The sequence below is a fragment of the Sus scrofa genome, chromosome 5 (assembly GCF_054392235.1).
Source record: "Sus scrofa isolate SSC_HxYL_T2T_F1_AM1 chromosome 5, Sscrofa_HxYL_maternal_Yorkshire_Landrace_v2.0, whole genome shotgun sequence".
NCBI lineage: Eukaryota > Metazoa > Chordata > Mammalia > Artiodactyla > Suidae > Sus > Sus scrofa.
The window spans coordinates 89,122,658-89,138,166 of record NC_139387.1 but is presented as its reverse complement, the minus strand read 5'-3'; the positions used below and the strand labels follow the sequence as shown (position 1 = coordinate 89,138,166).

General features: G+C 42.1%; 2 protein-coding genes across 4 annotated transcripts in view; one reads left to right on the top strand and one right to left on the bottom strand.

Moving 5' to 3' along the window:
* LOC110260784 (uncharacterized) overlaps positions 1 to 15,509 on the top strand; it is a 566,816-nt gene that overhangs the window by 130,148 nt on the left and 421,159 nt on the right. For all 3 annotated transcript variants that reach the window (XM_084957371.1, XM_084957372.1, XM_084957370.1), the window contains 3 exons: positions 500 to 593; positions 1,311 to 1,464; positions 4,774 to 4,937. In XM_084957371.1, the coding sequence (XP_084813497.1) occupies positions 540 to 593; positions 1,311 to 1,464; positions 4,774 to 4,937 (372 nt within the window). In that variant the 5' untranslated portion in view covers positions 500 to 539. The remainder of the gene's footprint in view (positions 1 to 499; positions 594 to 1,310; positions 1,465 to 4,773; positions 4,938 to 15,509) is intronic.
* The window catches only part of IGF1 (insulin like growth factor 1), a 132,818-nt gene that overhangs the window by 20,311 nt on the left and 96,998 nt on the right, over positions 1 to 15,509 (bottom strand). The window lies entirely within an intron of this gene.

Below are 15,509 nucleotides of genomic sequence, written 5' to 3'. Positions count from 1 at the left end.
AAAAAATTTTGATTTATACTGCTTCAACTTTCTCTTCCTTGGAAATTCTTCTACAATCCTGTTTGACTTTGTAGTGTCTTGCATCTTTCTCATTCTGGAATATATTTTCCTTTTTGGCTGTTGACACTGAACAACATAAATTTTTCCTTTAATGGACTTGTTCATGTATACAGTAAATAAGAGCAGGACTAGATCAGTGAAATTTCCCCAAGAGATTAGGCAGGTTTTTAGTGGTAAGTATATTAAGATATGCTAGAGGCACTGAAGAAGGGAGAGGAGAAAAACTTGTTCACATTATACCCAAACATTTTGTACGTACATATATGCGGAGTATTTCTGATTTATTATGTTTATTTACCATTGTTTTCTCTAGAAAAGGGTATATTGTCCCCTGAAAAAGTATCATTATTGGCTAAAACTATTTTGTCCAGTATAAAAGTGTAATCTTAAGTATTTTGTTAGTGTGGTTGGGATCAATGACTATTGCTTTTAAATGCAGATGTGGATTGTGAAGCTGTGAACAGAACTGTGCAAGGAAAATGGCATTGTCCACGATGGAGAAAAAGGCCAAGACCTGTGTCATATGTGAGCAGGTAATGGCAAGGTTATTTGTAGGAAAGATGAAGATGGGGAGTATGGATAAGTTCCTAGGATGCTAGCCTGAGAGATCAGGGACTGGAAAGAGTAGAGGGCAGGAAAAGTGAGCCAGGGGGTGGGGGAGGGGAGGAAAAAAAACGGAGGCAGGAAGAGAGACAGGATCAGAGAGGATACAGAATAAAGGCAGGGCAGCAGACAAAGCCCTCAGAACCAAAAGCCAGAGAGAATCCCAGTTTGTTTAGTCCAGAGACAGGAAAAAGGACATCCTCTCAAAGGACCTAGGTTACGGGCTGGAGGGAGAAGATAGATAACAGGAAAGAGCCTGGCTTCTCTAGGGACCCAAAGAGCAAGGCCTGTCCCTCATTCCCTGCCCCTGCCTCCGCCCCACTTTATCCCTGTCCTAACCCTTCTCATCAGATAATAGCTTAACCTGTGCCTGGAAGGTAGGAATGAGACAAATGGTCTAAAAAAGAGACAGAACTGAGTCCCCAAAGCAGGCGACTGCCAATGAGGCCTGGCAGGAAGGCCAGCATACTAATGGAGCCTGTAGTGACAGGCCATGCCAGGAAAGGCTTGTCTCATACTTTAAAAGCATTCTTTTATCGAATACGTGCTCACATGAAGGGGGAAGCATTGAACTTGAGCTGAGCTTGCCAGCAGCATGACATTCAATCTCAACTCTAGAAGCTGAGATCCTGAAATTCCCTCCTCAGGTAGAGTGCCTTTTCCCTGTGAGGGAGACAACTCCAGAAGCTGGGTCAGATGTGCGTGGGGCTAGAAAGAAGGGGCAGAAGAAGTATCCCTATCCTGCGCTGGAAAGCAAGTGCAAATGGGGCAATTCCCTCTTCCTTGCATCTCTCAGATCAGGTGAGTAATAGGGAACCCTGGTAAATCCATCACACTAAGTAGATTGCTTGCCTGTGATGACGTTGTGTAATTCACTTAGCTTTTAAATTGTTTAGTCTATGTTAGGAGGTCACTGATAATCCAAAGCAGATACAGGGAAAGTTTTGAAAACAACCAATGTTAGACAAGGTTCCAGGATCTTCTGTCAATTCAGTGTCATGAATCCCTACCTGTTTTTCCCTTACAATCTTTATGAATTCCAGAGCTCCTTCTGAGGGGGCTTTCTCAAATGTTTTCTGGGAGGATGGCCTTGGGGCTATGGCCTTAACCTCTGGTTCTCCACTCATTAGTTATAAATCCCTAGGAATTCGCCTCACTTACCTGAGCTTCAGTTTCCTCATCTATAAATTGGAATACCACCACTACCACATAGAGGGACTTGCATGAACCAATGACATGGCACATTTGAAAAGTGCCAAGGCTGGATATGGTATAGGAAGTCTTCCGATAGATGTTTTCCTTTTTCTCTCAAAATGCTAGGCATCTAGTATGTCTTCTTCGTGCCAATAATCTTGGGGGAATTTGCCCCAGAAAAAAAGCAAGCCAAATTTGTGTAGTAGTCACAAAGACTGCTTCAAAAACACAAGCTTTCTCTTAAATAGACAAATGGGCATGAACAACAGACAATACACTGTTGCTTTAACCCTCTAGCTGCAGACCTTTTCTTGGAACTCCGGTGCCTGAAGGGTTAAGCCACTAATCCCTCCATTAGTCCATCAGAGGGCTGGGTATGAGAACTGGTGAAAGTGAGCATGAGTACAGATACATTTTCTGTGAGTTCTCCTTTACTGAGGTCAACTTAAAGGTAATAAGTCTCAGCAAGCCTAGGGATGCTGTCAAATAGGGGCATTTGCCTAGCATGGCTTCTTGGGAATCCACAAATCCTAACAAAAGACTTATTTAGGTACCTCCCTGACCCTCCACATCATCCCAGAACTCAGTGTGGTCACCTCATGGTTGCACCAGCATTGCATTGCTGTTTTAGCCACAAGTTATAAAAAAAAAAAAAAAATCATTAGGAGTCCCACAAGCGCATCTGTAATGATGACTCACCTTCCAGCCATAAGGCCTGGGAAAGAATGAGCACCTCTGTCTGATTGTGACCATGCCAGGCCTGCAGTATGGGTGCTATCAGAGGGTGGCGCTAGCAGTTTGCATTGCGTGGACTCCAGTACCATCTGGTGGGCTCCTGGAGGAGCTCATGTCATCTGCACTGCAGGAAACCGCCTTTCCCAGGCTCCCTTGCCAACTGGTTTTCAAGTAGGTTTGGCTAAGGGGTGGTACTGGTGGAAGACTGGAAGGCAGGATGAACCAGACTGTTCCTCCTCTTTTTTTTGCATCAGTGAGGCTTCCACCACTGGCTGCTTTTGTGTGCTTGTTTGTTTATGCAATTTTGGGTCCTGTTGGTCAAGCCCACCCTCTGAGTTGCCAGGTGCTGTGGGGCAGCCTCCTTACTCAAGAGCTTCAGGTTCTGGCTCTGATTCCATATCCTCCCTGTGTCACTTCAGCCTTAGAGGTGGTGGTAGCTTTCTGCTCTTGCTAATATCTGAGTTGCGTCACCATCTCTCATTTGTCCTTTTAGCTCTTTCATTACCTGTGTAACCAATTCCCTGTATTAAGTTCCTCTGTTTTCCTGACGAGCCTCTCATTGCTACACCTCCTTCCATCAGTGCTGCTTTACCATCATGTTGGACCTAAGTCTCTAAGTGAGGTTCATCATCTCCTGGGCCGTCCACTGAGACACTGGTCAATGGTTCCTTCAGCTCGCAAGTTACTCTGAACATATCCTGGATTACAGTTACCTCTGTGGGCTTTTGACCCTATAAGGGAAACAGGGTACTTGTCATTTTTCAGTGAACTACTTCATGTAAACACCAGTCAAGCTGCTTCAAATTGTCTTCATCCTCCCACACATTGGTTAAACTCATTTCTTTTGCAGTCTAAAAACTGCTCTTAGCTCATCATCTAGTTTCCCCTTTTCTTTGGTTTACATTATAAACTCTAGTTAGCCCTCTAGCCTTTGCTGTTGGAGACAAGACTTTAAAGGAAACAAATAAACACAAACACAAAAACAAGCCAGAGAGCATCAAGGACCACACAGATCCATTAAAGTGATCAGCAGCTACATCCAATTTCTTGGGGCAGTGATACTGCAGGGCTGTCAGCAATGTCCAGTGATGGAGATACTGTGGGTCATCTCCTATCTTGGTGGTGTCTTTATCAACTGGGTTCTGTGGCATGAATTTTTTTTTTTTTTTTTTTTTTTTTTAGCTGTGCCTGAGGCATATTCCTGGGCCCGGGATCAAACCAGTGCCACAGCAGCAACCTGAGCTGCTGCAGTGACAACACTGGATCTTTAACCCTCTGTACCCCAAGGGAATTCCCTCTTTAGCATGATTTTGAGCATGACCCCTGAATATGTAGCTTGGTTCACTGACTTTCCTAGGGTTTTTATGAGCTATCCAATATCATTTTTCCATAAATTATTAAAAATTAGTTTCTGATGCTTATAAATCAATAATAGATATGAAAATTGGAACCATGCATAGTGTTTTCTGATCCACAAAACCATATATTCAGATGTGCTAAAGTACAGTCTAATATGCTTTCAAAATGGGTCCGTAATATCCATGGATCCATCTAAATATTCACAAAAAGGGCCTGTAATACTTAGGTGATCAATATGATCTGCCCCTTGAATGCCAGTAGCTCCTTATTCTTAGCTGTGCTCTGTGGGCTCATTACTTAACTGGCCATGGAGGTAGGAACTGACATACTGGCTCAATTATGTGGACTTGCCTTCACCAAGCTTTCCCAGCATCACTAACACACCAGCTCTAGTGACCAACCCTTATCTTCCCAACTGATAGCACTCCAAGGAGACAAATCATTCACATGATGGCAAGTTCACAGTATTTTATTCCTTCCTTTGTGGAGGGAGAAGAAATATGTCTTTACTAAAATAGGTATAGTTTACCTACTGTATAGCACAGGGAGGTCTACTCAGTGTTCTATAATAACCTACATGGGAAAAAAGAATGGATATATGTATATATATAACTGATTCACTTTGCTGTGCACATGAAGCTAATACAACAATGTAAATCAACTCTATTCCAATTAATTTTTTTAAAGAATTCAACAGAAAACAATACAATAGATAGCATTTGGATTTGGGTTTGCTTCTCATCCCTCAGTGCTTCTGTAGATATTCTGAATGCCTTGTTCACTATTGCAGTGTTGCTTCTTACCAAAAAACTCACATTTTAGGAGAGGAAGACAGTGTGCTGATGCCCACGAAAAATCATGGTCTTATCATAAACTCTGTCCGGAATGCAGCTGGCTTTATAAAACAGTGGAACTATGCAAGTAAGAATCAGTTATGGTGCCAACTGAAACTCAACGTCTTGAAAGGCTGGGGTGCCATCACAGAGGTAAGACATATCTACCTGTGTTTGATATATGGTGCAGGCCCTTGCAGAAAACATAGATCCAGGGACCAAGGTGAGAAATGGGAATGCCACTTCTCACATTTCCGTTTCATATTTTATCTATGACTTTGGACAATACTTGTATTGGAATTTTAGTACTTGGAGAAGAAATGCTTCCACCAGAGGAAATAATAGAGACTGCTACCCTGATACTCCAGGTTCCTTTTAGCACTAAGCAGCAAAATATAGGTTATGGATGATCCTGGTTATAGAAGGTTTCTGGTGCAGAGAGGAATATGACTTAAATCCAGAGGAACCTCCTAGAACTTCCCTGTCTAGTCATAAATTCAAGGAAGAGTATAGCAATTCTCTATAATCAAGAACCCCTGAAATAAAGTTTTAGGTCCCTCCATAGCAGGAACATTGGCCATCTGAAGAGAAGATAAAGGAAACAGGATGAGTAGTGGAGGGTGGAAATAATAAATGTTCACTCCAGCTTTCTTACCAGGGAAGTCATGGTTTGAGAGTAGACAAGAAAAGAGTAGGAAATATCTACACTTGCAAGAACATAAAGGAAACCCTCCAAAGCTTTTCTTTTTCAAACAAAGTAAAACCCAAAGTTGATTCTGTTTTACAAAAGCCTATGTAAGTGGGCAGCTGCCTGCCTCTCCCACTTTCTTTCATTTTCCTCATTCTAGTGCCCACTGTATTAACGTCTGTAGGTGAAGTTTAGCCCCCAGGATTTGTACTAGTTATTTCCCCACCTGGAATGCTTTTCCCCTAGATATTTACATGACTTAATCCCTCACTTCATTTGGATCTCTGCTCCAGTGCTCCTTATCAGTGAAACTTTTCCTGTCCACCTTATATAAACAGTACTACCCTAGTACCCCATTCTCTCTCTCCCTCTCCTTAAACATGCTTTAGTTTCCATAGAACTAGGAACTATATTGCATAGTAGATATTAGACATATATGTGTTTATCATCTGTCCCTCTCCAATGCAATATAATCTCTACGAGGACAGAGACTTTTTGTTTGTTTATTATTGTATCTTTTTGTTTGTTTATTATTGTATCCACAGAACCTAGAACAGTGGAGATCCTCAAATATTTGTTAAATACATGATTTAATTAGTCACTTAATGACAGAGATAAGATTTATTAGCAGGAAATGGAAAGCTTTGGAAATCATATGAAATGTTTGGACCTCTCAAAGTTCAGATAGCATAATAAGGCATAGAACAGAAAATGTTTTAGAGTTTTAGATGTTCAGAATCATAACAGTCCTTCAGATGTTCAGAATCATACCAGTCACGTATTCCTGAGAATGCTTTTACATCGATCTCTACTCTTAAGTAACTACCCCAAAACCTCCTTTTGAGTATCTTCATTTCCCAGCAAATTACTGAATTCTATGTTTTAAAACCTTTTTCTTCTCCAAGTGGTATATCTGGATTATCCAGCAGCTACTTCATGAAGATGGTGGGAAAGGGCCTGATATCTTTGTTATGGTCTGACACCCTGACTAATGTGCTCTTTGCTACTGTGTATCAGTTTTTGAAGATATTCTGAAGCTTTTGCTTGATACTTTGATTATCAGAATGTACCCACTGCTACTCACATGGCTAGCCCAGGTGAAAGGGATGTAGCATTCAGCTAGCTCTTTACTGTCTATCAGGCCAGTGAAAGTGGGCTTCTTTTTCTACCTGTTCTGTCCAAAGCATCTGCCGCTTCAAGATTTGTCCAGAAACTCCTGCTGCTCTTCCAGGCCTCACTGGTTTTCCCTTTGAGCTAATTGCACATATAGAGTTTCTAACTCTAACATTTAGGCCCTTAATAATATACTGTGAAACATTCGATTCCAGCAGAGTTTCAAACTTGTTTCTGCTTCCACATAATTGTTAGCTTACATGTTCCCATCATCAACATCTCTCTCCTGTCAGGGATCATCGGTATCGCAACTTTGACTTGCCCCACTGTATTCTATTTAAAGACCTCTGTTTCATTAGTCTGACTTATCTTCTCAACTAGGTTGTAACTTTTGGGACCCTTGATTATATCTCATGATTCTATTGTATTCCTCCAAATAGTCAGCTTAACATCTGGGATAGTGTTGGATACATAGTAAGTATACTTTTTACCAAAAAGCAATTGATGGGTAGATTTTTGGTTGGTACCTAATTGGCTTTACTGAAATTTAAGTGAGTTAATATGTGTCTATTTTTTTAATATCTTTACTTCTATTCCAAACTTTTACTAAAGCCATACTAGTTCTAATGTCCACTAGAGACTGAGTTCAAAAATGTGGGCAACCAATCAATCAATCAATCAATTTAATGGAGCCCCAATTAAAAACTCTAGACATTGAAGTTGAATTTCCCAAGTTGGCAATACTCTATTTGTCACACATGGATGCTGGGAGGGTAATGTGTCCTGAGGATAACAGAAGCTTTGCATTTGGAACCCTCCTGAACTCTGCCCTTTGTGAGTTTTCCTTTTGTTGCCTCTAACCCCTTTCCTGTAATAAATCATGATGATGTATATAATAGCTTTAAAGATTATGTGCATCTTTCTAGTGACTGCTTGAAACTGGGGTGGTTTGGGGAATCCCCCAAACTAGCAGTTGGTGTCAGAAGCGAGGGCCATCTGGGAGACTGTGCCCTGAGGCTGAAGTCTGGCTCGCTCTGGTAAAGACACCCCTCATCCTTCTCCTTCTTCAGAGTTTGAAGCATAACTGAAATCATAATGTTACATTATTGTAGTTTGAGAGAGACAGGGCTGACCTTTGCTTGTGTTCTGATTTATTTTTCCGCCTACTCTGCTGGCTTCATTTCTACAGCCTTTCTCAGCTTCTGGTTCCTCTCTTCATAACATTCCTCACCTTGTACTCAGCCTTGCCCAGCTCCAGGGCTTTTGCGAGGTAGGACAGACAGGAGGAGCTGCCACTCAGCTGTCACATTAAGGTTCTCTAAAGGTCTCTGGCCTCTTGGGACCCAGGGATGACCCTTGACCACTCTTTTCCAAACTCCACTTCCCTTGCTCCCCATCGCATATGGACTTAGTGCCACCACAGTAGGTCATTAGGAGTCCAGGGATGCTGGCTTTCTTTGGCATTAAAAACTTTTTCTACGCATTCTAAGAACTTCCTGAAGTTGCTTAGCCAGGAGTTTCATAAACCTGAGTGATCCTAAGGATCACTTGGGGCTCTTGTTAAACTTTTAGGTTCTCAGCATGTCTCATAGAGATTTTGATTATAGGTCTGGGCTTTGGTTTAGGTGTTTGTGTTATTTTTCATTTAAATGCTAAGTACCCCAGCCATTCTTATGATCACCACCCTTTTCCATGAGACTGGTCTCCAGCTTCATATCTACGTCTAACTTTCAAGTACTATCCTAAGCATTTTCCTTGTCCCTGCTGATATCAGGAAGCAAATGTGAACCTGTTTGTATATCTTTTGTGCTGGAGGAGTCACGCCCTAGTCCTGGTCCTGGGGCTGGCATTTTTGCTACCTGGCCTTGTTATGGCTGGCTCTCCCCTCTGGCACCAGGATCTTTCCTGTGCCCTATCCCAACGTCTGTAGTCTTGCCACACATGGATAGATGGATATCTAATATGATGACCAACTCCACAAACAAGTTCATTTAATTCAATAAACATTTACTGACTTGAGTTATGTCCCAGGCACTGTGCTAGGTGCCGGCGAGATGAAAAAAGGAAAATACTCATGGTTTAAAGGGTATAACAGACACTTAAAGAAAAAGCCATACTATTGTGTGATAAATGGTTTAGCAGAAGCGTGTACAAAGTGCTATGGAAACTCGGATGGAGGAGTAATTAATTCCTCCTGGGAAGGGTCAGGAAAAGTCACGGAGAAGAGTTTACATTTGGGAGGTGACCAGAAGTTCTCTCAGAGGTCAGGGGAAGGCAGGGTCCTTCCAGGCAGGGACCAAAGCAGAAGCAAAGCCAAGGAGAGAGAGAGTGCTTGCTCTACTCAAGCAGCTTGGACTGAGTGGTCTGATAGACCAAGAGCAGTGTTTTTTCCAAGTGTGGTTCTCAGGCCATCTGCACTGTAGTTCCCCTAGGAGCCTATTAAAAATGCATATTTCAAGGCCCCCATCTCATACCTACTGATTTAGAATCTCAGGGGTGGGGGCTAAGCAGTCTTAATTCTTAAGAACCCCCCCTAGATAATGCTTAAATCAATAAAGCAGTGGTTCTCTACACTCTAATTACCAGGGGGCTTTAAAAAATACTGAGGCCTGGGTGTTCCCATTTTGGCTCAGTGGGTTACAAATCTGACTAGTATCTATGAGGATATGGGTTTGATCCCTGGCCCCGCTCAGTGGATTAAGGATCCAGTGCTGCTGTAAGCTGTGATGTTGCAGACATGGCTCAGATCCTGCTTTGCTATGGCTGTGGTATAGGGCAGCAGCTGCAGCTCCAATTCGCCCCCTAGCCTGGGAACTTCCACATGCTGTGGGTGCAGCCCTAAAAAGCAAAAAACAAACAAACAAAACTAAGGCTTGAGTCTCACCTTCAGAGATTCTCATTTCCTGTGTCTAGGGTAGGGCCTGGGCACCTGAATCTTTAAAGTTCTCTGTCTATTGTGGATAGTGCTGCAATGAGCAAATGGATGAAGATGTGGTATATATACATAATGGAATACTACTCAGCCATAAAAAGAAAAAAATAATGCCATTTGTAGCAACATGGATGGAACTAGAGACTCTCATACTAAGTGAAGTAAACCAGAAAGAGAAAGACAAACACCATGTGATATCACTTACATATGGAATAGAATATATGGCACAAATAAACCTTTCAACAGAAAAGAAACTCATGGATTTGGAGAACAGACCTGTGGGGGACAGACTTGCTAAGGGAGAGGGGGAGGGAGATCTGGGGTTATTAGATGCAAACTATTGCATTTGGAATGGATAAACAGGGAGATGCTGCTGTATAACATTGGGAACTGTATCTAGTCACTTGTGATGGAGCATGATGGAGGATAATGTGAGAAAAAGAATGTATATGTGTATGTGTGACTGGGTCACTTTGCTGTACAGTAGAAAATTGACAGAACACTGTAAGCCAACTATGATGGAAAAAATAAAAATAATTAAAAAAAATAAAGTTCTCTGTAATTCTAATGCAGAGAACCACTGCACTCAGCCTGAGAACATCAGTTCTAAAAGGTGAAGCAGGCACAGGGAGAACTGTTGCAAATAATGATGAAGGTGTAAGAGGTTCATTAAAGGCTTTCCATGCCAGATCAGGGAGTTTGGTTTTGATTTTGTAGGAGATGGAGTGAGAATGGGAGAGATGGCTCCTGCAAACTCCCACTTCTATTTAGCTCTTATTAAATGGTGGTTTTAGGAAATAAGGCCCAATTTGGTTTGTACCCTCCTTACGCTGGGGAAGGGATGCTCTGCTGGATGATTGTCCCTGTAAAGTGTCTTAGCTATGCCCTCAGGTTAACTGTTCTTTCATGATATCTGGGCACTGCGTATTCCTGTCACTTTCGTCAGTGATGCATTGGGCACCTATCTTATGCCCACTGTTGACAAATCCTCATATGTGCCCCAGATGAGTTCTGAGCCATGCCAAGTTTGAGGAAGCAAGACTGCAGGGAGATTGGTGATAGGGGTTACACATTCGTATAGTCTCTGTTAGACTGAAATGTTGGAGCTATATACCTCAATTAAGTCCCTGCATTTCATGAATAGAAAGAAATATGTAGTGTGGGTTATGGTGCCTATGGAGTCCAGAAAAGTTTTGGGATGAATCACAATTGCATAGAAGAGGGAGAGGTGGAAATTGAAGGAGGAAGTATAGGAAAACAACCAATCATCACCACAGGCTGAGGGCTGGGTAACTTAATGGGCCATTTGATCAAGGTAGCATCACACTTATACTTTGTGAGTATAAGTGTGAAGGAAAAGGAAAGGGGGTCAGAAGTCCTGTGCTGGAGTCACTTGAAAGGCCTACCTAGCAAAGGCCCTGCAGACCCTCAATAAAATTCTCTCCCTCTAGTAAACTTTCTCCCCTTCCCAAACTCTTTTTACTTCTTCCCCCTTTTTTCTCTTCTTTAACCCTCCGCATCTTTACTACCAATTCCTGGGGACAACCAGAAAACCCCACAAGACTCCAGTTTTTTTTCATGATCCCATAATTCGTAGACTTTATTGAATCTCAGAGCTGAGAAAAGTGTGGGCAGTTCTTTGTTACAACCCCTTCAATTTGTAAATGAAGAAATAGTCCTGTAGGTTCAAACACTTCATTACAAAATAGAGGCTTAGAGAGGAGAAGGGACTGCCCAGAGTGGGGATAATGTAGCAGGTCGATGGTAGACTCATGACAGTCTATGTCTCTGGCTTTCTCTCTGAGCTGGGTCTGCTTTACTAAGCTGTTAACACAAGGGTGAATTCTTATGTTCTGAATGCTTTGAGTGGTAAGTTTCACATTCATCCTGCTTGGTTCCTACAGCTACTTTGTAAGAAGGCTATAGCAATTATTTCCTCATGTTTGCTAAGTCAGCTGGAGGAGAATAGAACTTTGCTTGAAGATGCAAGTTGCTTCAGAGAGGAAGTAGAAATTTACAAAATGGGAAATTTCAGGTTCAGATGGTGGTAGGCCATATGGTCAAAATTTTCCTATGGTGGATTCCAGAATTATGATGTACCACTATCATGATTTAGAGTCTCAGAACAAGGAGAGACTTTGATGGCTCTGTGGTTGAGTGTAGGAAAGGATATTATGTGTTTCCATTACTTTGGTGCTTGGACCTTTGTCTTGCTTCCTTTTTAAGTCTTCTGGCCTTGTCTACTGGTGGTCTCACACTAGGTTGTGGGAAAAGAGCCCTTTGCTTCCTTCACAAAGCAATACAATGGCACCTTTAGCGGTGGCTTGATGGAACCTGGGAGCTCAACGCGGTGTCTGACTCAGTGCCTGGCACATGGCAAGGCACTCAGGGAGCATTTGTTGACCTGAGTTGAGATGAAATCAGCAGAGCTGTGCTAAACTATATCAGGGCAGCCTTAGGCAAGTCATTTCCCTTCTCTAAGCTCATTCTTTTCACCTGCAAAATAACAGACAACCTCTGATGTTTCTTCCCAGTCAGAGATTATATATATTTTGGCATCTCTTTTTCAAAAAATCCCAGAAATTTGAATCTAGGAGTGATTTGGAAAGTCAGTTAGCCCAACCCACGGCTTGTTCAAGGCAGAGCCAGACTATTCAAAGAAGTAGACATTTGGCAACTTTGTGGTTTGTGTAATAGTGAAAGTCAGCCAAAAGGAATAATTCAGATTGAAAATCATCTGAGGGCCAGAGTTATTCTCTTTTGCTCAATATCCATCAAGTTAATGGGAAATAGTTAAGTCTCTGCTTTGGTTTTCTTCCTTGTTTTCTACTAATGTATAACTTATAGCAAAATATGCAGACCTTAAATGTACAGCTTAATGAATTTTTATGTATGTATCCATCCATACAGCTACCTCCTGCATCAAGATATAGAATATTTCAACACCAGAAGAGCTCCCCCGTAGCCTCTTCCGGTCACTATCCTCTCTCAAGGAATAGAGGTCTAATTTCTTACACCATAGGTTGTTCTTGCCTAGTTTTGAACTTTATGTGAATGGAATCACACAGTGTATAGCCTATTATGTCTGACTTTTTCACTTAACATTATATCTGAGATTTATCAATATTATTTTATATTCCAGTAGATGGTTTTCTTTTTAATTGCTAGGTGTGAATTGTGTAAGTGTATCACCTTGTATGGCTACCACAACTTAAGAATTCACCAGTGCAGAAATATTTCTGTATTTCTCCTACAGCCCAGTAGAAAAAGTCAGAAGACTTGTGTTCGAATCTTAATTTTACTGCTAAGTAACTACGTGAACTTCTTTTTCTCTGGGCCAGTTTTTCTCATTTGTGGATGAAGAGGTTGGACTAAAGCAGTTTTTCCAAGTTTAATGTTCAACAGATTACTAATCACAGTCTCTATAAGCAATTGGAAGAGAGTCACAATCTCATATCTGACAAAGAACTCGTATCAGGAATGTATAAGGGACTCCTAGCAATCAATAGGCAAATAAGACAAAAAGACGACTCAACTAAGAACAGGAGATAGGCTGTGTGTGTGTGTGTGTGTGTGTGTGTGTATTACAGTTGTTACAATAGAGAAGAAATTTGTTAAGGGAAATCTGCGGGTGCTATGATTATGTAAAGAATATATTGAAGCGCTCAGAAACATTTGGTCATCTACATGCTGCAGGAGCTGATTTTCAAAAAAGCATCCTCCTATATTGTCTTCTGTGAGGGAGGCACCATGTTTAATTTTAATGAATGCACGAAATCCACATGAAAGTCTTCATAAACTGTAAAGCTTTCTGCAAATGAAAGGCATTATTATTATTCCAGATACAATATGAATGCAGCTGACATCAACCACCATTCATCCCAGCTGCAGGTGTAATGACCAACAAGGGTATTTTCCTTTGTTCCTTTGCCATGGCCATGGGAGACTGTCTGAACCCAATACACAAATAACAGCTGTGATTTTAATTGAGACTTTTGAGTGGATAAGCAAGGTGTACGCTGAACGCATAGCAACAGATAGATTTTCACTTGGGCAGTCACATTATTATTTCCTCAGACTTTGAAAAGGGAAAGTTTTAACAGACCTCTTGGAAGTGACCCTTGTTTTTCCCCCCACCTGTTCGCAGTTACTGTCACAGTATGCGTCATCTCTCTCCCACGCGCACAGTGGGAAAACAACTTAGCCATCCAGAGCAAAGACAGTGTTTTGCTGTGTCAGGGCTACAAGAGTCTGCATATGGTTCGTTGTCCATTTCCCAATTAGGCTCCCTCCCTAAGCACTGGAGTTTTCTGCCCAGAGAGCCTGCCTGGGATCCTTATCATTTCAACAGAAATAAGTCAGCATGAGAGGCCACGGCAAAGCAGAATTTTGCCAGAATGCTTGTGGTCTCTGCCTTGCCCTTTTAAAAGATTTTGCAACTCTGGTCTTGCCTTAGCAGGGTGAGAAATTGTCCCAACAACGTAATCAACCCAGATTGGTCAACCAAAGGGAATTTGCTTGTTCACTCACATTTGCTGCCGGTATCTTCTTGGACCAGGATATCCTGTGGCTCTGCCCCTTGACTGGAGTCACTAACTCTTGGTATTCCCTTTCCAGTCTTGTGCATAGATGTGTTTCAGACTTTGTATTTGCCCATTAATGTTTCCCCTATGATAGACTGAGCAGCTCTGTAGTAAAACACACAAACACGTGCACACACACACACACACACACACTCCTAATCTAAATACTATAGTTGTAGAGGGAAAGGGTTTCAGAGTCCAGAAAACCTGGGTTTGAATCCTGGATTTATCACTGCACCTAGATGATAAGCCTCAGCCATCTTATCTGTAAAATGAGGATAAAAATACCTTCCTCGCTCCCAGGATTCTTGTGAAATCAAGAGAAGCAATACGTGGATACCTTCCTGGAGAGATGTGGCCCACGGTAATTGCCTCATAAACAGTGGGTGAAATGATCTTTCTGTAGACGGTACAACTGGGACAGTCAGCCAGGGCAGGGAAGTGGCCAGCCCAAGTTTTTCAGTAAGTTAACAGCAGACTCAGGACAAAAGCTAAGGCCCAGAGCTCTTTAACACTCTGGAGCAAAGGGGGCCATGTCCAAGAATTCCTTCTGCAGGTTTGGGGAGGAGACAAAACAAAACAAAACAAAATGAAACATGGCACTTCAATGAGGTGAATTATTAAGCTTTGGTGATTTTTTAAAAACTGACTGGCCTGTAGTTGACTAGCTTGAAAGAGAGGTTTTTGGTTTTGTTTTTGAAATCCTAATCTCTATGTTTCAGCATTTCTTCCCTGTTCAGCCAAAGGCATCTGTATTGCTTTGAGGAGAGTTAGGATTGTTAGATCAGGAAAGCGAAAAGGAAGAAACTAATAAAAGAGGTTCTTTCAGCTCACAACAGAAGCATGGCTTCCAGTGCCAGAGCTTTAGATTTGGAAGAGCCAGGTTTTGAGAGAGGAGAGAGCCCTTGAGAATCCCAAAGGAAGATTCTTAAGAAAGCAGGCTATGGAATCTATGACATAAAATTAGGTGGCAAAGGGAATAGGGAAAGAACCAGGCACCTGAGCCCGCTCTCTGGACCAGTGGTGCGTGGTCACCTAAATAGAAGAGGGAGAGGAGAAGTGGTAGGCTGAGGGTTGGATGAGCAGGCCAGATGGAAGGAGATCAGAGGTGGGGTGCTGGCAAGCATAGAGGGATGGGGTGTCCTGCAGACTCTGCATTGCCATTTAGGGGAGAGCCACGTGGGCTGTTTCTCTCAGCCTTTTCTGTTGAAGACCCTCTGTAAACAGCTGCCTGCATGTCACCCATGGATTTTCATCAGAAGTGACAGCCATAGTGCCTCAAGATTTTGCTAACCTCCATTTGAGCTACCTATTTGGATATTTCTCTTTTTAATGGCCAAGGACACTAATAAATGTGTGAAACACAGGCACAGTCTCCAGATGATGGGTGGGAATGTGGAGGGGAAGCC